Source organism: Brachyhypopomus gauderio, unplaced genomic scaffold, assembly GCF_052324685.1.
Source record: "Brachyhypopomus gauderio isolate BG-103 unplaced genomic scaffold, BGAUD_0.2 sc70, whole genome shotgun sequence".
NCBI lineage: Eukaryota > Metazoa > Chordata > Actinopteri > Gymnotiformes > Hypopomidae > Brachyhypopomus > Brachyhypopomus gauderio.
Genome location: NW_027506891.1, coordinates 112,047 through 135,615, shown reverse-complemented (window position 1 = coordinate 135,615; position 23,569 = coordinate 112,047). Strand labels below are relative to the sequence as shown.

The 23,569-nt window shown below is 44.6% G+C and overlaps 2 protein-coding genes across 6 annotated transcripts; one reads left to right on the top strand and one right to left on the bottom strand.

The window, feature by feature from the left end:
• Positions 1 to 385: 385 nt before the first annotated feature.
• On the top strand, positions 386 to 4,383 carry ndufb2 (NADH:ubiquinone oxidoreductase subunit B2). 2 transcript variants are annotated; one of them, XM_076989716.1, is made up of 4 exons: positions 386 to 544; positions 2,986 to 3,133; positions 3,754 to 3,843; positions 4,127 to 4,383. In XM_076989716.1, the coding sequence occupies exons 1-3, from the start codon at positions 459 to 461 to the stop codon at positions 3,823 to 3,825; spliced, it is 306 nt and encodes a 101-aa protein (XP_076845831.1). In that variant the 5' UTR covers positions 386 to 458; the 3' UTR covers positions 3,826 to 3,843; positions 4,127 to 4,383. The 2 variants fall into 2 exon arrangements, with proteins under 2 accessions (XP_076845831.1, XP_076845830.1); XM_076989715.1 differs by having other exon boundaries at positions 4,065 to 4,383.
• On the bottom strand, positions 4,258 to 22,757 carry kdm7aa (lysine (K)-specific demethylase 7Aa). Of its 4 annotated transcripts, none has more exons than XM_076989712.1 (18): positions 22,600 to 22,757; positions 17,531 to 17,616; positions 17,268 to 17,385; positions 16,761 to 16,921; positions 14,759 to 14,900; positions 14,203 to 14,389; positions 13,799 to 13,961; positions 11,423 to 11,510; positions 11,180 to 11,286; positions 11,005 to 11,096; positions 10,627 to 10,713; positions 9,966 to 10,220; positions 9,453 to 9,580; positions 8,425 to 8,603; positions 8,021 to 8,085; positions 7,783 to 7,913; positions 7,183 to 7,415; positions 4,258 to 6,927 (listed from the first exon to the last, which is right to left on the bottom strand). In XM_076989712.1, the coding sequence occupies exons 1-18, from the start codon at positions 22,695 to 22,697 to the stop codon at positions 6,839 to 6,841; spliced, it is 2,409 nt and encodes an 802-aa protein (XP_076845827.1). In that variant the 5' UTR covers positions 22,698 to 22,757; the 3' UTR covers positions 4,258 to 6,838. The 4 variants fall into 4 exon arrangements, with proteins under 4 accessions (XP_076845827.1, XP_076845826.1, XP_076845829.1 ...); XM_076989711.1 differs by having other exon boundaries at positions 9,453 to 9,583; positions 22,600 to 22,756; XM_076989714.1 differs by lacking the exon at positions 22,600 to 22,757 and adding an exon at positions 21,747 to 22,491 and having other exon boundaries at positions 9,453 to 9,583.
• Positions 22,758 to 23,569: the final 812 nt, after the last annotated feature.

The window sequence follows — 23,569 nt, the reverse complement described above, 5'->3', positions numbered from 1 at the left end:
AGTGAACCTACCACGTGACAGTTTAAAATGAATGGTGACTCACTGACTGGAGTCTGACGGGGATTAACACTGTCACCTCAGACCACAAACACTTATATATGCACAGATGCCAGAATATTCCAGAAGTATCTGGAATATACAAAGAGTTGGAATATAGTTAATCAAGTTAATAAAGTAATTAAGGCGACATCGAAACAAGTGCGACATTCGCACACGTGCATAAAACACACAGGATACCAAAATAGACAGATTTCGTATTATTTTGATCTGGACAAGATGGAAAACACAAAAAGCCACATCCACGACAGCGAGTGAAGAATGACTACACGCAGTCTGTGTCGCCCTCTAGGTGAAATCAACTACAGTGTCCGTGCGTGACCAATCACACGGCGCGTTATTGGTAGGTCCTTGAGAAGGAAGGTGACATTTGTAGTGATGCAGCCGTGGTGAGTGTTAAAATGGCGTCCGCGGGGAGCAGAGCGGGGCTCTTCCGACCAGCACTACGGCTCCTCACACGGAGACACAACCAGGCGTTTGTCCGAAAGTAAGTGTTCAGGTGACGGGCATTAGCCTACATGCAGCCTTGTGTGGGTTATATGTGAGCTTGCCACGAATGTACTGTGCTAGGTAAAAACTAAACAAGGCTATTTTCGTCATGAAGAGACAGGGCAGTGTTAACTAGATAGATATAGATATAGATAAATTTAGTTTTAAATGTTAAACATATCCCACTTATGTCGTTAAAAGCTCCACGTAATCCCAGATAACAACGTAACGTTTAATGCGTAAAAGACAACTAGAGTTAAAGAGTTGGCTAAGGTTGGCTATCTAGTAACCGGATAAACGATCAGCTTGTTAAGATAAACTCTGAGTCGGTATATGTATTATAACTAGCACTTATTTGTGTGTATTTATATTACAATAAAGACCGCATTATGAAGTAGGCCTATATATTTGAGCGATGTAGCTATAACCACAGGTAGAGTAGGACACACAAACTGGCCCTGATATATTTGACCCGGTGTGTCCCCACCAAACAGTACTACATCCTTGAAATACTATTAGACTAAAACACTGTCAATGTTACTGAGGATCTACACGCTCAACTAAAAGTACAACTGTCAAAGAAAAGCTATGCTAGATGGAGATCCACCATACAGATACTAATGACAGTAATTCGTATATACAGCCTAATAATCACCATACCTGTCTGAAAATTAATATAGTATAACTTTGTTGCCTGTTGTTGGAAATGCTTTTTCCCTTTTATCATTGGCATTGTGGCATTTTACACACACTGCCTTCTGAGTCCAAGCTACTCCATGCTTACTGCTTCAACTGCACAGATCTCCAGCACAATCTGCCCTTTGACTTCTTTCACACCTCCGCCTAACTGACCAGCCAACTCTCCTCTTTCGCTTTTCTCCTCTGTGCTGCTGTACAGTGGGGGCTGCACAAGATGCAGTCATCATGTGTTATCTTTGCACATTTAGTGGATCTGTGTGTGTGTGTGTGTGTGTGTGTGTGTGTGTGTGTGTGTGTGTGTGTGTGTGTGCGCGCTTCTTTATGGTCTGGTCTGTTGATAAAAAGTTATAAATTAAGTTATATTAGCTCAAAAGTGTGTCAATCCACCAGGAAAATGGCTGGTATACCTGATTACCAGCCCAGCCCTGGCTAACCCTAAACAATTGGATTACAGTAACCTGATTTATGATGGCAGACCGTATTTCATTAGTGGAAAGCAAACAAAGAGGTGAGGTGAGAAATGTATTACTGATGGCTGCATTAATAAGGGTGAACAGTACATGCTTTCTACTTATTATTATTTTATTTACTGCTTGGTAAACACCGGAGGTTCTAGCCCCAGTTGTCTGGTCTACTCTGTCCTCCTCTGTTACGTCCAGAATGCTGTCCACATCATCAAACTCTAGCCAGATGTCCTTATTTTCTGGAGACCACATGATTTTGTGCTGCTCTGGTGTCCTTAGTGTTGGGACTGTTGGAACCTTCTCACCTCCGATTGTCGTATTGCTAAGCTGACTGCTGTCTCCAGTTTTCCACAGTATTGGTGCTTGTCATTCAAACTATTCCTGAATGCCAGTGGTAGTACCAAATGCAGCAGATTTTACATACTATCTCCAATTCTCTTACAACAATAATAATATTATCTTCAGTGATGGAGAACTGCCAGCTATCATAATAATAATCATAATAATCAACTTTGAATGTATCTTTAAATATCAAAATCTGAAACGAAAAATTATATTATTCACTTTGCAAGAAAAGGCCTTAAAGTAATCCGTTGGCCAAGACTTGGCAACAGTGCGTCAGATTGTCACCAAGGCTTAGGTGTTCTTTCTTTATTTCTTTCTTTCTTTATTTCTTTATTTTTTTGTAATGGATTTTCCCCAATACCAGTGCTACTTTTGTAATGGTGCTGGTGTACCAACCAGTACATAAAATAAATAAAGAGGGGTGCCATTAAAGATTTTTTTTCTAATGCAAAGGTAATAATTAAAAGAAAGAAAGGAAATATTCCAGAGGGAAAATGCATTGGCTTAACATGCCAATTTATTCCATAGCTGTGGATTACATTCAAGGAAAATAAAAACAATGTCATCTTTATTCCTCAAATGTCCACATATGATGAACTGATGAAAAAGACATAATGTTTCTTTCCATGTTCTATAAGCACAGATGAGATGGATTTATTTTTGGAAACAAAAGTAGAACGCCACTGTTTGCCAAGAGTGACATTCACCCAACTACCATAACTCACCTATGTCTAGGTAGTGCCATAACGCTCACCTATGTCTAGGTAGTGCCATAACGCTCACCTATGTCTAGGTAGTGCCCTTTTCACCACTCAGTTATAGTTCAGAGAGGAGCGTGATCATTTATGGCACGTGAGACATAAAATGTGCCACTGCAATGGTGATTTTGCTGTCTGTTTTGGCTCCACTCACCCTGGTGGTCATTTTGCAGGGCGGGGGGAGGTGGACCCCACATCGTTGCCCAGTACAGACAGCCACCACATGTCACCAACAACCAGAAGTTCCAGGCAGAGCTGCTCAGTGGGGCCATGTGGTTCTGGATCCTGTGGCACACATGGCATGACCCAGACGCCATACTGGTGAGTTCAACTACACACGTTGAAATGGTGAGCCCGCGCTGTCACACGTCTCTGTGAAAGAAAGTTGGGCCAGTGTGGGACTCGTGCCACGTCAAGGATCATTGAGTAGTACCTATTATATTAGTGGTAGTTGTTTATTAATATTACTGCTGTTAGCAGTGATGTGCTATGTATTATATATGATGGTAAATGACAAATAGTTTACAGGTTGGAAGATAATGAACCTTTTCCATAGGCTCACATATCACAGATGGTATTGGAATAAACATGCACTGACTGGTCTTGGATATAAAGTTAATCATAAAGAGAACTCTGGGCTGGTGGCCCTTGAACTGTTGAACTATTACAACTAGTGTAATATTAGACTTAGCCATGTGCCCAAGTTTATAAGCAATCCTCTGTGGTCCAGCTATGTCCAGCACACAGGACGCTAGAGGCCACGGTGAGCAGAAAAGTGATAGTTATGTATTGAAAGTTGCTATTTTAACGGTTGAGTGTACAGTGTAGAAAGAGTAAGGCTGAAGACGACTGAAGTTTTTAGGTTGTTTTGTTGATTGGTTTTTGCACTTGAGCTTTGAGCCCTCATCGCTGATGGCCTGTCCCTGTGCTGCTTCCTTTAGGGTCATTTCACCTGCCCCGATCCTTCAGCATGGACCGATGAGGAGTTGGGCATTCCTCCTGATGACGAGTAATGTGGGGAAAACCTTAATGTGAGTCAACAGGCCTTACCTGAGGTCACACTTACATTTGACAATGTAAAAAACTGAGCATTGTGTTAAGTAGTCACATGAAATCTTTAACAAGCTTGCAGAAGTGTACTACCATAACAAGTGAGATTACATCACCAGATTTTGTTTAACCTGTTAAATGTTGTATTCATGGGTCACTCTTACATTTGGTCATACAGAGTATGTCCTGTTTGTTTCTTCAGGTGTACTGTATTGACATGCACATGGTTCCTGAAAGCAGGTTCCCCATTACTCTCTTCTTTAGGACCTGAGTTCCTTCTTGCTGTACAGAGACTCATCACGTCTAGTTTATTAAAATTGTAAATTTAAGGAAAAATGTAGACATCTGACAAAGACAGCGACTGAACAAATGGAACATTTTGATGCCCTGTTGACTCAGTTCTAGTAAACTGTTTTATTTGTCACTCAATGTCTGGTCAAAATGTATGTAAAACATCTCCAAAACGTGTGGATTCCTTTCTTTACATCAGTGTGTAAATACATAAAATTTGCACTGCACAATATTCTGGTTCCATACTCTTGCATGACGATGGAGTTCTGGTTAAGAGGAACAAAACACAGGATTTCAATTACACGTATAATACATACCATAGCTACAAACAAATGGGGTGGAGCAGAACACTGTACAGGTAATTTGCAAAAATGTTAGCCTCCGTAATCAAATATGGTTACTTTAAAGCTGAATTCTAATCTTAGATCTCTTTCATACAAACTGTTAGAACTAGGATTTGGTGTGAAAAACGCCTGTTCTGGGACTTGGTATCGCTTTCCTAGACACGTTATTGAAAGGGATTACGGAAAGATCTTTTTATTTTTAATGAATTTTGTCAGGGGTTTGTACTAAATCAGAGACGGCAGCCCGAGCCTGAGGATTGTCCTTCGGTTGGGGATATTCACCCAACTGAACTTCTAGAAACCTCCATTATTTCCCACCTTGATTTTGGACATTTACTTTTTCGCCTTAAACTGTGTAACATCACCATCTCAATTAAATCCAAATTAGCTTAAGAAAGATCAATAAAATCAGTGATTCCAGGTAGGAACCCCAGAAAAGTCCTGTTTGAACCTTCCTTTGCGTTTTCTATCGTCAAATACGCAGGTCCTGGAATGTTTGGTCATTTGTTACTATTTTGGACAGATAAGTGAAACTCGTACTGTAAATGTAAGAATGTGCATAACCACATTAGAAAATGGGGGGGGTACGCAGGACTAGAGCCTACTTTACATCAACGGGAGATGCACTTGATTGTAAAGAGCCTGACGGTCTGAGATTGATCGCTTGCATCTCATTCCCTGAGAAACACTTATCTTCAGTCAAGCACACGTCTGTGCACCCACCCTGTGACTGGAGAATCCCCTCCTTTTTTGCTAGTATTAATGGCATAAGCACAGAACAGGCACTACAGACATTTCAAATGAAATTTTCATTAAGTTTACAGTGCAGTTCAGACTCTGGACATGTTGGTAGGTCTGTTAGGTATAAGTCAAATGAAAAATTTAATTTAACTAAAACAACCAAGATTACTACAAAATCTATGAAAATGAATCAAGTCACTGCTTACAAAAATCTTTGCTCTTCTAATTTTCACATATTTACAGAAATTATTTTTGCAAAAAGGGAAAACAAACCTTATAGCAGGAAGCATGAATGTAATTAAAAAATCATTTTTCATTTCTTGGAAATTAATAAGTTAACAGCCAACAGAAAACATTACAAAAACCACATTACATTTAAAATATACATTGAAAAAGAGCAACACAAATTAGGCAGGACAGTCATTTCTCCCTGAGCTTTTATGCTCTCAACAAATGACACACTCAGTCCTTGCGGTCTACAACTCAGCATCTCAAAAGCAGCACTGACCACTGCAAGTATCCAGTCTGGCCCCAGAGTGGTGCCAAACTGGCCGTTTTAAAGACCAGTGTTGGGACAGCCCTGTGCTTTTATACACCCCCACCCCCCCCTTCTTATCGTTGGCTACCAGTGGAACTACATGGACCATGCAAATAAAACAATTGTCAGAGAAGAAGAAAGCAGTATTGTGTTTATGAATGGAAAATCTGACACCAGTTGATCTTACGATATAAGCCATGCTAGCTTTGTGGGAGTGCTGTTTATAGACAAAAACAATTAATCAACCATTCGATCAACACTGAACAATTATTGCTTTGTGTGACTGGATAGTGGACAATCTACACAATATTCAGCACCATTCAGAAACCTCAAGACCAGTTTTTCCCACACACAGATGGTATTTATATATTTGCAATCAGAGATCATCCACTGAAATCACTTTTATTCTGTGTCCGTTATTAGCCCTCAGTCTTTTAACCTCAGCCTTCCCAGCCAAAAGAACAGCTCAAGAGGATGAAGGCAGTTCACTATCAAAAGGAGAGAGGGCGACAGAGAGACTATAACAAGGCTATCAAGCACTGAGATAAAACACAAAAGCCACCCTTGACCCAAAAGCACCATGTTCACATGCTACAAATCTTCATGGAGGTAGGAGAGGGGTGGGGAAGGATCTGGCCAGGATGAATGGTAAACACAAATTTACAAAAATGTGGGCTTACACCTGCATGACCAGCGGGATGGACAAGCAAACAGCTTTTGCCAAACCCCAAAAGCAACACTGAGGCCATCTGTGTATCCATCCGTGGTACAAACCTGTGTGTGCGTAAATACAACAGAGACGGCCTCTGTATTTTCATCCAGACATCACAGATGTCCCATCCGGAAACATTTGGCTTTTTTTCTCTTCTGTGTTCCATGGTTGAATGAATTTCCCTGCAATTTTCTGAGGATTTTCCACAATTTCTCATTTGCTTCACGTGAGCTGAGGAGCCGCGTGCTAACGTCGTCCAACATACCACGTTGCCTAAACATGTAGAGTAAGAGTGCAGTGTGAGGGTGTGTGTGCGCGCGCATGCGTGTCCGTCCTGTTTCTCCCTCGTGTTACACGAGCAGGCGTGTTTGACCGCTCATCTTCAGAAGCTTGCCGAGCCTTTGCTTAGCGGTCGCCATTCCTTTCTTAGGACGTTTTCCTGCGACAGTAGACATAGTGGCAAAAGTACTCAGTGTGATGTTATTTAGGTTATTAGGAAGTTATTAGGTTATTTAAAGACACAAAAAATGGTAATAAAGAAATCTGTCCATTGTTCCTAAATGTATAGACAAAAAAACCTTAATTTCACATTTGTAAATGTAAAATGTTTATATTTACAGTCATGTTCGCTGGAATGGGTTCACTTTTATAAGTATATTGAGAAATGGCTCACACACGAGGTTCAGCCTCGTACCTTTAGTGGCCTGGTTACTGATGGGACTGGGGTTATGGGTCTGTCTCTTGGTGGGATGGAGCAGGGGGCCGTACAGGTGCTCCTCTCCTGGGCTTCCCATGTGGGAGGCTTGAGTGGACCACCAGGTCTCCTGAGACACAGTGTCCTCGTCTGGGGTCTTCTGGCACACGAGTCCGCTGAAAGACAGCACGCCCTGCAGGGTCTCCTCCACGCTGGGTGAGGTAGGACACTCCCTAGAGGTACGGCAGCCTTTTAGAGGAGCAGCTAAAGCCCCCAACCCGCCAACCCAGCGTCCTTCAACAAATACGACTGCTGTGGTGGCGTGTTGGGATTGTTTCTACAATGTACATTCCTTACGGATCGTTTGGCTCCCTAGTTCTTTGCCCGAATGTTCTAAAGCAAACACATTTAATCAAACTTTTACAAACACAAGAGATACAAAATCTTTACTTTAAGCGTATCATTTGTTCCTTGTCCATATTTTTGCAGTGCAGTATTTGAAGAGGTTCTAAAACCCTGAGAGAAGTGAAGTGGTTTCTCTTGCCAATTTCACGGCAGTCTAGCGTGCAGGGGTGTGTGTACTAAACAGCAGTCTGGTACCGTTTAAGTGGTTTGTGATTGTGGCCGTGCAGCTGCCCTGTGTGAGCGGCCACACGACTTCCTGAGCCCTTCGTTCTCTCCTTCATACGCTGCACCTCATCCTCAGAGCTCCCCGAGTCTGAAGAAGAAATCTGCAAAGAGAATGAAGACAGTGAAATGTTTTTAACAAATCCATTTATCCACTCCTAAATCAAAACTAAAGTAGCGCTTGGGCCCAGAACAGTCAGCCTCACGGTACCTCTGCGCTGGGAGCGTCTTCACTCCCCGACTCCAGATCAGAGTCCGTCTGTTCTGTCCTGAGTTCTATTTGCATGCAAGAAAGGAAAGATACAAAGCTTGATGAAATAAAAAGGTACATGATGAAATCAGTTTGTTTTTAATAGTGTTACTCTGTTGTCTGCAACATTACCACAACAGTGTTCTATCCCCCATAACAAACTGCTTCAGTAGGCTTAGAATATCAGGAGCTGTAAGAACATTAAAATCTCTGGCTGAAATAGAGATAGCTCCCTCGTCAACTGGCTAGAATCTAGACCTCATTATTTTACACTTAATTTGGTATACTTCTGTAGGGAATAGGAAGCTATTTGGTATTTGGCCAGACTTTAAACAGGGTATTAAGAATGGGCCAAAGTGGCTCACCGTGATTGGTTGATTTCTTCTGTCCCATAGTGCACTGCATCGCTAAGCTTGCCTCCATGCTCTCAATTTTTACTTTCTGTTGTTGACATGGTGAGGTCTTTTCAATCTTGACCTGTTGGTATGGTAACGTCTTGTCTCGCTCACGTTTCAGCAGTGCACTGGCAAGACGTCGTCTCTCTCTGACAAAATGAACACACACACACACGAACACACAAATCACTTTTGGGACTTGGACTGTGTGTAAGTCCCAAACAAGAATAACAAACATGCCCAACAACACTGTATCAATTGTTCCATCAATACACAGAATTTAATGTAGTATTGCTAGTGTGTGCTGCTATTCACTTCTGCAAATGAAAAGGTGCAGGCGTGATGAATGCTGACATTATGTGGATGTGCTGTATAAGCTGGTGCTTTCAGAGGATATTCAATAAATACAGGCTGCCTGTTTCTGAGCAATCATGCCTTGTTCAGACTAAGGGGACGCAGTTTCAGATCCAAACTGGAATACACAGATGCAACTCACAGAACGTACACATGGTACTATGGGCCGAACATCTGATGCTTTAAAAGTATAAAGGCAGATGCCATGCCTGACGATTCACTGCCCTTGACTTGCCTGGCCCTTTAACAGCATATGCGCAGACTTGTGCCTGAATTGTGATCAGACAGGTTTTCAAACTGCATAAATACATAAATGAAGGCGAATTTGATGTTTGCTTGTTAACACAAACTTTAGCTAGCTCCTAATGTAGCAGTTTCAGTCCCCAGCTTGGATAAAGCCACTGTGTGTTTCTGGATTTCCTTTGGTCTTCTTCACCCGATATAATTTGGCAAGTAACTCCCAAGCCCTTCACAAGCAGGATCAGGAGCGTAGACAGAGACATGCCCTAGAGGACATGCCCTAGAGGACATGCCCTAGAGGAAGTTCCAGGAAGGGCTGAGGACGGCCTGATAGTGGCCAACACTCTGACTGGTTCGTCATGCGCGCCAGTGTTGGGGGTAAACGCAGGTGTGCGGGACCTTACCTCATGATGCGCCCGTTACACAGCACCAGCCGCAGGGCGTTGTCAGGACTCCCCTTCTTTTCAGTTACTGCAGACGGTGCAAAGATTTTCTTAAATTTTCCATTTACTTTGGCGCTGAAGTCAGAGTCCTGCTGAAAAAACAAACAAAAAAACAAAACAAATGTTAGACAACTACAACTGTTGCAGCGTATTTCTTACTATGCAAAGACAAATTTAAATCAGAGATGAGCAGACAAGACCTACAATATTCAACATGTCTAAAGATGAAATGTGTTGCATCAGAGCTAAACTCTACAAGATGTCGGAGATCCATGAGAATCCGCCATGTGGTGATGCAAAAGCGTTGCAAGATGCCCACTGCATGATGTAAAACTGTCTCTGGATCATGGCAAATCTAGTTTGTAGTGTTCCATAAAACACATCTCAAATCAACACACAGAATGGCTGTGCACACTATTACAATATAAATACATGGCACCGAATCTGCTATTGAGACCATATACTGCAGCTCACCTCCTCCAGAGAGCCAACCTCCAGCCTCCTGAGAACCTCACGGGTGTGGAGCTCAAGGATGTCCAGGTTCGAGGGCAATTTGGGGCTTTGCTGCTGATGATGACGATGCTGACGGTGGTGATGATGGTGGTGGTGGTGGTGGTGGTGATGGAGCCGTCGAGCCACCCGTCGTGCCTGCCGCCGCCTCTCCAGGGAGGAGCGCGTGGGTGCAAACTCTGTGCTTCCCTGAGGTTTCACTGGCCTGCTTGGACCCTCCTGTGGACGAGACACTCACGTCATCTCACCAGTAACTGCTGGACAGAGGACATTTTATTTTGTTTTTCATTTTTTAAACAAGGTGCCCCTTTATAATTTCTTTTCAGGACTTATCAAGATACTGAAGCAAACCATGTCTATACTGACTGTGTGTTATTTAGTCAGCATGAAGAGTTTCAAAATGTTAAAAGACCAGTAAAGCTCTCATTTTTATTATGTATATAAAACATGAATTCATTGCATCATTATGACTTTCACACAGCCACCCTCATCCTTCTACTCTCCAGCCGGTCTGACCCCACACCCCCGTCCACCGGCCGGTCTGACCCCACACCCCCGTCCACCGGCCGGTCTGACCCCACACCCCCGTCCACCGGCTGCTGTGTTCAGGGTGATTCTGTCCTACCTCCAAGAAGCGGATCTCCTTGGCCAGCTCTTTAATGAGAAGGCTGGGTCTGATGTTATCTGGAACCTCACTCGTCGGTTCGGTTAACTTGGTGGAGGTGAAGGAGGAAAAAGAGGAGAAATAAGGGGTAGAAGAAGTCAGAGGGAGACAGACAGCGAGTACAACGCTACAGATTCTACAATCTCCAGTGTTTGTGCTCTAGAACACCTAGTTCAACTCATCAGGTTAGTTGGTAGTACAGAAGAGCCAGACTGCAAACCCCTGGCATGCGAGTGAGGTTAGCCTGTCATCTTATTCTGCTACAGGCTAAGAGCCTTGTCTTATAAGCTCCAGAACCTTCTGCTGGGTCCTTAAGGACGGAGTGTGTCTCATTCTCACCTCCCTCCTCAGCCATGTCTTCAGTGCAGAGATTAAGGCTTTCACTCCGTCCACCAGATACGCCTGTGGCTGGCACTTGTCTTCTCGCAAGTCTGCCAAGATCGAAGCAGAAGTTAGAATGGTCTCGTCTGCCGACGGGACACCCACAGCCTTCAACCATGTTCCTGCCTCTCACCTTTGAGCGTCTCCAGAAGGTTTTTGGCCACATACCAAGAAATGGCCTCAAAGTACGGAAACTTAAAGAGATCTGGAGTCTTCAACCTTCTCTCCATCTCGTAACACCTGACCGCAAAGAGGAGTTCACACACTGTACAACCAGCCGGACCGAGCCCAGCATGTCCAACAACTAGTGGCCCAAAAAGTCAATATTATTCTCAAATCAAATTAAAAGCAAATAAATTTTAATTTGAAACATTACCTGAGCTGCATGCCTATGTTTAGGTTGTGCAAGAAATTCCCTCCGAATGCCATGCAATCCTGAGAGGTGAGCACTGCATGGATCCAACCTGCAGAGGGCAGCAGAGTCACAAAGAGAACAGCAGTGTGGGACCATGACGTCGACCTCCCAGTCTCGCTGAAACGTGTATTAGGCTGGCAGACAGGGTGCTAAACATAGACCTCTGCTCTGTCAGAGGTGATGCTACTACTTCTGATAGACACCAGGGAAGGGACACAGCTCCACACACATACACACACACCTCCACACACAGACACACACACACACAGACACACACATACACACCTCCACACACACACACACACACCTCCACACACAGACACACACACACACACACACACACATACACAGACACACACATACACACCTCCACACACACACACACCTCCACACACACACACACCTCCACACACACACACCTCCACACACATACACACCTCCACACACATACACACCTCCACACACATACACACCTCCACACACATACACACCTCCACACACACACACCTCCACACACACACGGCATGAATGAGTGATCCATCTCTGCCCTCCAAGACAGTTCATTAACAGTACTGGGTATTGTAGGTCTGCTATATAAACTAGCAGAGTGGAAACACTTGAGATTTTGTAATGGCGTTCTTCTCTGTGCTACAGTGTTGTGCTACAGTGTTGTAGATTTTGTAATGGCGTTCTTCTTTGTGCTACAGTGTTGTGCTACAGTGTTGTAGATTTTGTAATGGCGTTCTTCTCTGTGCTACAGTGTTGTGCTTGTGTTTACAATGTTTCCCAGCAACAACTTCCTGCCGTCACAGTTTCATTAGTGTAAAAAGCGCAGAGGCGTGATTTTCCTGGCAGGCAGTCTGGGAAACTCTTTCCCCTCTATGTCCTATGGCAGGACATTGTACCATGCGAGCACTTGGGCTGTTTTCTCCGAGGCGAGGTGAACCAGGGCTTCAGCGGGCGACAGGGAGCGGAGCTGGACTATGGATTCTCCTCTACTGTGGAAACATTCAGGAGGAAGTTCTGGTCACAGCCCACTACACGCACGTTTTGGGGTTCCAATTTCAAAACGTCAAGATCCGTTGCGAACCGTGCAGCCTACGTATGACGGGCGGGTGGTTTTTTTCAAGGAACTATGTGTGGCGTGATGTCCATAGCTGCCCTTTCATGACATACGTTTGACAGTTTAGCTCATGATTCCTGGCAATGTATCAAAGAGGTTCCAGGATCCTTCCAGCGTGATGTTAACCTCTCTATGTGAGGACTGATCTTTCAGTCGAGTTTCACTGTTGGTAGGTGCAAAGCAGCGGACACTGAAGTGTTTTTGAAGGGTGCACACAGTGATTCCATCTGTGCTGGGGCTTTGTGCCGTGTTGTTCTAGGTTGGTTCTAGCTGTCTGACACTTTGTGCCGTGTTGTTCTAGCTGTCTGACACTTTGTGCCGTGTTGTTCTAGCTGTCTGACACTTTGTGCCGTGTTGTTCTAGCTGTCTGACACTTTGTGCCGTGTTGTTCTAGGTTGGTTCTAGCTGTCTGACACTTTGTGCCGTGTTGTTCTAGGTTGGTTCTAGCTGTCTGACACTTTGTGCCGTGTTGTTCTAGCTGTCTGACACTTTGTGCCGTGTTGTTCTAGGTTGGTTCTAGCTGTCTGACACTTTGTGCCGTGTTGTTCTAGGTTGGTTCTAGCTGTCTGACACTTTGTGCCGTGTTGTTCTAGCTGTCTGACACTTTGTGCCGTGTTGTTCTAGCTGTCTGACACTTTGTGCCGTGTTGTTCTAGGTTGGTTCTAGCTGTCTGACACTTTGTGCCGTGTTGTTCTAGGTTGGTTCTAGCTGTCTGACACTTTGTAGCCAAACAGTGATGGTGTCGTCATTGTCAGTCAGCTGTGCTTTTACTGGCTGACTTAAATTAGCCAGTAAAATTGGTTGCCAATTATAACCTATGTAACATTCATCTGACAAATCATGATTAAATTAAGATGAATAATTCAGGATTCAGTTATAATTCAGGATAATCTGGCCGAGTCTGTTTTACATTTACAATAGTATTTGATGATTTTTGTGATAGTCTGCACAAAGACACGTATGGCTACTTGAAGCTTCTCTTTTTTCTGTTCAGGATGTCTGCAGGGCTGGCCGGCCCAATAAAAGCGAGACGTGCTCTGCGCAGGAACGGCCCGCGAACCACGTGTAGAAAAAAGAAACAGCAGCATATCATGTTAACCCTGGCGTGGAGACCATGGGTACATCATCAGAACTTCCAGTGCCCAAAAGGTTGATGCCGTTTTGAGTGGTGTGGAAGCAAGCGAGGTGCCAGGGGTGTAGTAGCAGACTCTCACCTGTAGGGAGCAGTATGGTGGTTCCCTGCTTCACCACACACTTGTAGCACATGTCCACCTTCTCACCAAAGAAGACTTCACTCTGGTTGATTGATGAACTCCAAGACTCATACAGTGCAAGGTTAGCCAAAGTTGGCTTAATCAGGTAGAAAATCTTCTCTCCCTGTACAATCACAATAAAATAATTAACTTGTAAAAATTAAAACTACTTTTAAAGTAGGCCAACAACTATACAGTGAGGTTTAAACTGAACTACTTATTTACAAATACGCTTCAGCAAAACCAAGTACTAAAATTAGTTTCTTCTCATTTCTTCCCTGACCAATGGTCACCACAACCCAAAACTATTTTAAACGTCAGCATTTGTTTCCATAGTGATTGTCACCATGGGAGCATGTTCTCACCCAAAGCACATGGTACCAAACGGAGGTTCCACCAAAGTCGATGTGGAAGTCTGTGTAGCTGTCCTTCACGCCCATCAGACAGTACTTCTGTACAAATGGTTTGGGGAAGAAGGAGTCATCAGGCCAGTAGTTCTCCACCCAGGACAGCTGGCGAGCGATCTCTGGAACCTCCACCAGCTCGGCCATCCTGCACCGCAAAGGGTGGAGAAAAAGTTAGAAATGCTAATCAAACGTAAAATTCATGAAGACTGCACAAGCACTGCTAGTGTAGGTGCTTCTTGAAATACTATTGTGTGGCATCGAACATACGGATATCAAAAATACTAAACGTAAACATAATTAAGTTAACTAAAGTATATATGTATGGCCTATTTTAATTCAAGGCAGAGTATACCTGTACGATTCATGAAACAGATCTTGGTTGAGCATTAAAGTGACCCCCTTTAGTTCATCATCTAAAATAAAGGCGCTACCTCCATTGTTGATAGAGCTGTACGTTCTAATGAGCGCCGAGGTTTTGTTTGTCTGAGGAGACTTGAGAAGCAGAGTGACGTACTTTGTATCGGAGAACTCCAGGCTGATGAGGTTGAGCACTTTGGGCCGTGTGGGCTGGTAGTAATACTTCACAAACTCGGCCAGTTTCATCTTGCTGTCTGCTTGTCTGGCAACATCGATCACATCGATGACTTTGTCTCCGCCTGGGTGAGGATGAAGAGGAAGAGGAGGTCTGTTAGATCCTAACTCTGGTATTTCAGTGCGAACCTACAGAGAAGTTGCATTGACATATTAACCTATATACATAACCCCCCTACTTCCGAAGGTCTTCAAAAGGAGGCCATGTTTTCACACTGTACTGCCTGCAAGAGTCATGCCAGTGGTTAACCGCAGACTAGCAGAGAGAAGCGTAAACAGAGCAGGACAGCTGTTAGCAAGAGATCATCACCCCCCCCCCCCCCCCCACACACACCCACAGCCTGCCAGAGATCATCACCCCCCCACACACACCCACAGCCTTCCAGAGTCTAATGGCAGAGAACAGCTGGAGGCCAGACACACACAAAAGAAAAGTGTAGATCCAGATTCACACACCTGCCTATCATCCGACTAATATTTTCTAATTCTGAGAGATTTCAGCCTTCTTATCAAAAAAAAAAAAAAAAAAAACAACAAGGGCCAAAACAACAGACAAGTGCATTTGCATTGCTGATATAAAGCTTCAAAAACCCCACAAACCCACACATGAATAATGCTGAGTGTGTGAGTGTATAAATGAGGGGGTGGAGCAGGCGTAGGGGGCATAGTTCACAGCTGTCTGGTTCTTTTCTTGACATTCACAGACGGGAGGGGGAGTGCCTGGCCTATTGTTTTTACTCAACCATCAGTGTGTAATATGATCTCTGTGGAGTGGACACACACACACACACACACACACACACACACACACACACACACACACACACACACACACACACACACACACACACACACACACACACACACACACACACACACACACACACACACACACACACACACACACACCTTTAGCATTAAAACGAGCCCATGGCTTACAGCTCATCAGTGCCTGCGTGGTGAGTGTGTAATGTAAGCTCTAATAGATGGGCCCTGCTGTGCGTGGAGCGTGGTCTCTGGAACAGGAGAGGAGGTGTAATGGAGCTCTAAAGGGGACGGGAGGCCACACAGCTGCAGGAGGCCCACAGCAGACCCATTCACTCGCCACAGCCAGACACCCGATGCCCTGCAGGGCTGCAGCTAGCTCACTACGGCCTCCCTTCTAACACACAGCACACTCCATACACACTTATACTGCATGGCTGACCTTCTCAACAAAACCACTTTATTTACCTCATTATTTTGTTTTTTGATTCAGATTAACAACGTTATACCGATATACAAGCTTGTCTGAATGTGGTGACTGAATGCAGTGGGGAAAGTGATCTCTGTTTCTGTGAGGTCTGTCGTTGGTGCTCTTATTCTTAGTCTTATACCACCTTGCACAAAAGAACCTGTATTGCTTAAGACCTGTATGGATAAATAATGGAGTATTAACAGGTCATGGTTCTGAATCAGGTAGTGTTGTTTCACTGCAATATTTATTCCGAGAATGCTTTTGTTTTGTTAACATTTGGTTAAAAGTTGTTTGCAGTTGTTAATCACATTGGTCTAAAAAGATGTCAGATGTTAATTGTGCGAAGTAAGTTAAACAGGTATCCTGTAAGCTGCCAGCAGAATACAGAATAACCAGTCTGTATTTCCATACGATGTCCAATCCACCTGTGCACCCGTTTCCTGTACACGCAGGCCAAGACACTGAAGGGTTGTTCTCCCTTTCTGAACAAGGGTGGAGGAGAGAGAGAGAGAGAGAGAGAGAGAGAGAGAGAGAGAGAGAGAGAGAGAGAGAGAGAGAGAGAGAGAGACAGAGAGAGAGAGAGACAGAGAGAGAGAGAGAGAGAGAGAGAGAGAGAGAGAGAGAGAGAGAGAGACAGAGAGAGACAGAGACAGAGAGAGACAGAGAGAGAGAGAGAGAGGGTTCTCACCTACGTACTGCTCCACGTCCCTGACGGAGAAAGACGGCGGGGGTAGTTTGAGTCCCAGTCCCTCCAGATCAGGCACCATGATGGGGTAATGGAACCCATCCGCTTCCAGGAACTGCTGGGTTACCTGACTACCCTGCATGGGCACGATGACCTCGTCGGCACTGAAGCAGCACAGAGACAGAGCCAGGTCACAAACACACCCGTCCACCCAGATCACCCCTTCACCCGCACCGCAGCGTTCAGAGGTCAGACACAATGACACACTCGACCCTCCGCTTTACCTTTAAACACCTACACCTAATGTTTCACTCATTATTCCTCACCCAGTAATTACATAAGTATTAAATGGGTTTTATTTTCATGATGGGCAGGTTAAAACAAATAATAACAGAAAAACACTTTAAAAAGAAGGAAAGGACGGGATTACGAGGATTATACACCAACATGGCGTCCACAGGAGGCAGGGTGGGTGCCGGTGTCTGGCGCTGTCCGTCCAGGAGCACATACCTGGGGAAGCTCCTCTCCTGGAGCTGCTGGATGAAGACAGCGGTGCCTGCCTGCACCGGCCCAGAGCTGCCGCTCGCCTCCGTGTAATCATGCCTATGCCAGTTATTACGCGTCTTCACTGAGACGGAGAAAAGGAAGAGGGGGCGTGGGGGGCAAAAAGACGAGATTTTCAGATTCATAACCTCCTCTACCTACACCCACCCACAGATACACACACACACACACCCACCTTCACTACATATACAAGCCCCACACACACTTACTGAGTGAGGGTCCATGGATAGGCTGACAGTTGGGGCAGTGGTAGAGGTCAATATCTGCTGCATGGTGCTCCTCCACTTGAACACAACTGTAACACACACACACACACACACACACACACATTTGGGAATCACACTAGAGGTGGCGATATTGTGGATAGTTCATCAATAGCTCAGAGAATGAAAAGCTCTGTTAATATAGGCCAAAACTGATTCATACTGACGTTTACTGTGAACCATCACTCCTTACCTTGATGATAATTACCAGATGAATTCCAACGATTCACTCCTAAGCTGAGAGCCATCACCACACCACCCAACCACCACCATGCATCTCCTGATAATGACGCTTATTATTGTGCCACAGTTGAGCAACAGTCCGTCGCCCAACCCACTACAACCACATACCAAACCACAACCTTCAACAATCTCTCCTCTCGCACGCACTATGAAAGACACACATTCAACCAACACCTCCTCCACCCACCCACCCGACACACACACACACACACAGTTGAGGTTCATGCCAGAGCTGCACCAGGCCTTGTGTGAGATCAGGTGGCTGTGTGTTCGATCAGGTTTACACACAGACAGGTTTACAGTAGCTTGTGGCCTCCCATGCTAATAAAATTATTCTTATTCACCAACATGCTGGAGGTCAGAGCTGAGGTTACTTTGCAGGCTCAGCTAGTGGCTCTGCTACTGCATGACGTCCACACACCGCACTCCCGCACACCCACACACCGCACTCCCACACACCGCACTCCCACACACTCTCAACATCTTGGACCAGGACAAAGTCCTAAATCAGGACTCAGAAGGCTAAAGACCAGGCTTAGTCCATAAGAAGGAACTCGGGCCTTAAAGTCTGGATTACAAAGACATGGACCCCAACATGCCAGACATTCAGCAGATTATCTATAGTGAAGATGAAGATTACAACGACCTCTCTAGTGTACCATTATACTTCAGGAAGATCTGAAACTACACCCAACCAAAACAAATAGATAAATAAATGAAAACTAAATAAATAAAACAAACTAATGGGACAAGTTACTACCGTGGAAACACGAGTGTCAAAAGCTTCATCCATTTCTGTGTTGTTGAATGGAAGAGGCCTGACGATGAGCTGCAGTGTTTGGTGTTTTAGGGGTGCTAAAGCAGCAGGGGACAACACTTCAATGGTGACAGCATTAGGCTTTGAAGATGGATTTAGGTAGATAGCTGCCTTCTCAGCTTTGATCCCTTAACACCCCACACACACACACACACACACACACACACACACACCCACTGTCACTCATGCAGTATTTTTGGTATCACAAAAATGAAGCTGCAACAGGTCTACAGTAAACAGGTGAGTCATAACGCAGAGCAGACTTTATTGGGTAAAATGACATCCAGAATATTGTTGCCCCATGATGTACATCCTGCCATTAAGGTGAAGGCCGTGCCCAAACTCACTACACGGTCCATGCAGCAGCACCAGGCCAGTGTGTGAGCAGCGGAACCGCACGAGCTGAGCAACATTGACCAGGACGGTACTCACACCCCCCCACAGCCCCACCCTCTGACCCACGAGCTCCCACCGCGGCTCGGCACTTATGAAAGGACGTAGCATCCGTGGATGGAGGAGTGGGCCGGGTGGAGAATGAGTCACTTGCACTCCTACTCCACATCCTGGCCCAGCGGCCCTGGAGAGGAAAACTCAGAGGAAGGACTGAGTGATCATGTTCTCAACACCGTCACAAGTCCATGTGCGTGAGCTGAAGAGGAGGTTGCTGTAAGACCTTCACTGGCCTTGGGCTCAAACGCATCATTTGGAGTCTACAGTTATTATTTATCATTCGTTGCTCCAAATATAGTATGTTTGTATTATGTTTAATAACTAATATTACAGCATGCTTCTCATCAACACTGGTGATAACTGACATTTCAGGGGTAAAGGCTGTAATGTCTGAAGTATATTTGCACTTCAGAACTTCTGTGGCCTGTGACATTTTGTTCCTGCTCTACACCACCACAGAGACAACAGATGCTAAAACATTCTGAGTCCTTACATGTTGTGCCATAAATCTGCTCACAAAGAAATGAACACAATGGCGCCCCAGTGTAAATTCCACAAAAGACCTGCTCACCCTGAAAACTAGAAGTTCCTAAGCGTGTCCAAAAGCAAACAACACTAGTCTAGACAAAATCAATAATAACAAACACAATATGATTGAAATGCTTCAAACCTGCAACAATAAGAATGCAAAGATGAATGTGATTAATGGAGAGATTAATCTATTATGCAAAAAGACAGAAACTGGGCCTTATGGAAAACTAAGGAAGAAACATTAGTGAAAGATGAACAGGCCCAAGTCACTGATGTAATAATGAAAAAGTACATTATTGGGTCATTTATTATACCGGATTAATTTTTATTTTAAAATAAATAATGTATAAATGAAGAGGAGCAGACACCTACCAGTACAAACATTCCTTCAGGATTCATATTGCAATAATACTAAATAAATATTAAAGCATCACCAAGAAATACTGCAATTTAATCAAATATGTATAAACAGATTTGGAGAAAAGATCATGAGAAAGATCCAGAAGGATTAAAAGGAACTGAGATGGACAAAGAACTGTAGCCAGTCTTGCATAATTCTGCAGCAGATAAACACCGAGTTCTGACGCAGCCGGTTGTACTTGCTCCACCGCTGTTGAGGATTACCTGTTCCACTTTCTGAACTGTTATCACGTCTAGTACAATTAAGACAAAGTAGAGTATTATCTGCGTTTCATCAGTTGTGCAATCTTTTGTAGTCATGAAACACATGCCAATCTACAGCACTCTGGTTTCACTTTCTTGTTTTTCTGGTAATTGATATTTTGCAGACTCACCCTTCTGGTACCAGCTGGACAAAGACACTAATAAGACATTCAGGGTCTGACTGAGGCAGACTGGAGTAGGCCTAATACTAGAATCACTAAAGCCATGAAAATATGTCCATCACACCAACTAACAACACTGTAGGATTCGACTCACAAAAATATGCAGAAACACAATTTATGTTTATATATAAGAGCTGCTTTTGTGACTGAAATGGCACACTGTTTAAATCCTTGAAGAAAAACCACTAATACCTTCAAAAAGGTAAAAGATAATCGCTACTGCACTCCCGCAGAAGACTCATGAGTAAAGCCAGCCTCTGCTCCGAGCTCACTGTAGCGCTAATTCCTCCTATTAGGACAGTTGCTGTACAAACATTTGTTAGGCACAAGTACATTGGGACAAGTACTCAGAGTGCTCAAGGCTTGGTCACTCATTACTGCTGGCACAAATGAGTGTGAAAGCTTTGCTTACAGGTGTGGTGATGCTGAACGGGAAGGAGTGATCTAGCATGTTGTACACATCACAACTGTACATTTTTTGCGTTTTTATTTATCAGTCCAAAACCCCAAACTGCTGAAAACACCGTGGTGACTATATGATTCATGACATACACGCAGGGTGTAAACTTTACACCCTTTACACTGTAAAGAGTCACCAAAGCTACTGATGTCCTTCATTGTCCATCACTGCATCTGAAACCACAGCTGGGCAAGAGTGTAATCTTACACTGAGGCAGACAGGACCGTGGTGGGGGAGGGAGACAGACTCCCCGTGAGAGATCTCATTCATCTCCCCTGATTTTGTACAGCTCTGGTGGGGATTTCATGAAAATCCAGGGGTTCAATGTGATGAAAAGGGTACGACGAGCCACTCTTCCTGCTGAATCTCCTCTGTGGCTACTGGCTCTACCCTGTGAGTGAGCGGTCAGCAACTCCAGGACTTATACAAGGCTGAAGTGGTGTGCTACACACCACTCGTAACTTTATTGTGGTCTAGACAGTTCAACTCACCTTCACTGAATGCAGAATAGCTTGCTAATGTATTCACGAGGAGGCGTCCCATTTTAAACTGTTTCCAGCTACTTGCAGTTTTCACACATGACCATATTATTAAATTGTTAAATCCGCTAATTACAGAACACACAATGAAGAAAGAGCCATTTTGTTTTAGTTCCCAGAACATCTCGAGTTTAAGATAAAACAGTATACAGTATGCAGTATACAGTATGCAGCACAGCCGGTTAGACACGGCGTGAACGCGCATGACCCCCCCCCCCCCACTACATACACAAGCAGCCACAAAAAGATCAAAAGTAACAGTCATTTCTTTTCTTACCGGTTCGCTCCCTATCGATTTAGATTCGTTTATGAGTTTAATTACAGTCGCAACTAAAGCATATGACTAAATGGGAAGGTGCCGTGTTGAAGCGCGGCAGGAGAGAAGCGGTACCGGCTCCGTATCCCCAGCCAGCTGCTTCACTCCCGAAAGACGCTTCAGAAACGCGGTGGAAACATCGCCGTGTGTAGATGAATAAACCAGGAGACACCGTGGAGACACCAGCGAGCTCCACTAACGCGGCCCGCTCCGTGACAGACCTGGAGGAACCGAGACCGGCCTCATGTCTCCGGGTCTGGTCTCGTATGTCTCCCGGGTCTGGTCTCGTATGTCTCCCGGGTCTGGTCTCGTATGTCTCCCGGTTCTGGTCTCGTATGTCTCCCGGTTCTGGTCTCGTATGTCTCCCGGTTCTGGTCTCGTATGTCTCCCGGGTCTGGTCTCGTATGTCTCCCGGTTCTGGTCTCGTATGTCTCCCGGTTCTGGTCTCGTATGTCTCCCGGTTCTGGTACTGGTTAGCCCGCTATAGACCCCAGTAAAGTGAGTGTTTCTGAGGTAACTTCCTAGCTAAGATCTCAGAGCTGCGACCACAGCAGCATTACTGAACATAACTCCAGGAAACAGCAGTAGTGAAGGAGAGACATGTCTCCATGTTAGAGCACATATAGCGGATATACTTCTGTTAAATGTCCGGGTGAGGCACGGTGAGACCGGCCGCCGCTCAGCGGCTCTGATTACAGGGTTTAAAGGGCCCGGACGCGGCGGGGTTTACCGATATATCCCAATATATTCCAACCCCGCCGCCACCGCTACTCCACACCGAGCCGTGTCGTGGTTAAGAGTATAAGGCGCTTACCTGCCGTGGAACCAGTCCTTACAGATATCACATTCAATCATGAAGCGGTGAAGATCGTAGGGCTGCCGGCACACACAGTAGAGCTGGGCAGGCGCCATCTTACACCACCCTGATGTGAGGGGGCAACAGCAGCGCAATTACCCCAGTTTACACACCACACACGCCTCAGCCCACGAGAAAGACACTAACCACAAACAACACAGAGATTATTTATTTTAAATATTATATGATAGTTTGTAATTTATGTATTTCTGAAATGGGGAGGTGAAATATACAACGTTCAATCTGACCACGTCGTGATCAACTAACTAACCACTAATTAATAAAAAAAAATGTTTAAATTAATTTCAGCTATTATAGGCACTTGAACATTTCAGAATTTAATGTTAAATTCTCTGGCTGGAGATAATAATTTCATATAATACCCTAATAAGGGCAGGTATCCAGACTCATAATAAACACACAGCGCGTGCGTGACGTGGTGTACGTGCTGAGCGGCGCTCGTACCCACCAGCGCCCCCCAGTGGTCATTACAGTTCAGTGCACATCAAAACGTACACACACTCCTGCAGAGATCTTAGCGACGAGCGCCCCCCAGTGGTCATACAGTACAGTACACATAAAAACGTACACACGCTCCTGCAGAGATCTTAGCGACGAGCACCACCCAGTAATTTTACATGAGCACCAACCAATTGTTTCTTCACATGTATTTTATATATGCATATGCTCTGCATACAGATGTTACAGATGAAAAGGAGAACCATCAGACTTGTGCGCAATCTAGTGCTGCATAAACACTTTTCACGATTAATAAACTGGTTTGTTTGAAAGTTTTGTGGTTTAGTGTGGCAAGCTGGTGATGTGCTATGCATAATATTCATGAAAATTGGTATTGTGGTATTGGTACTGTAACGTTAATAAGCCTTCCAGTTATTAGCGTTCTCCTGTCATACACCAAATCATATTC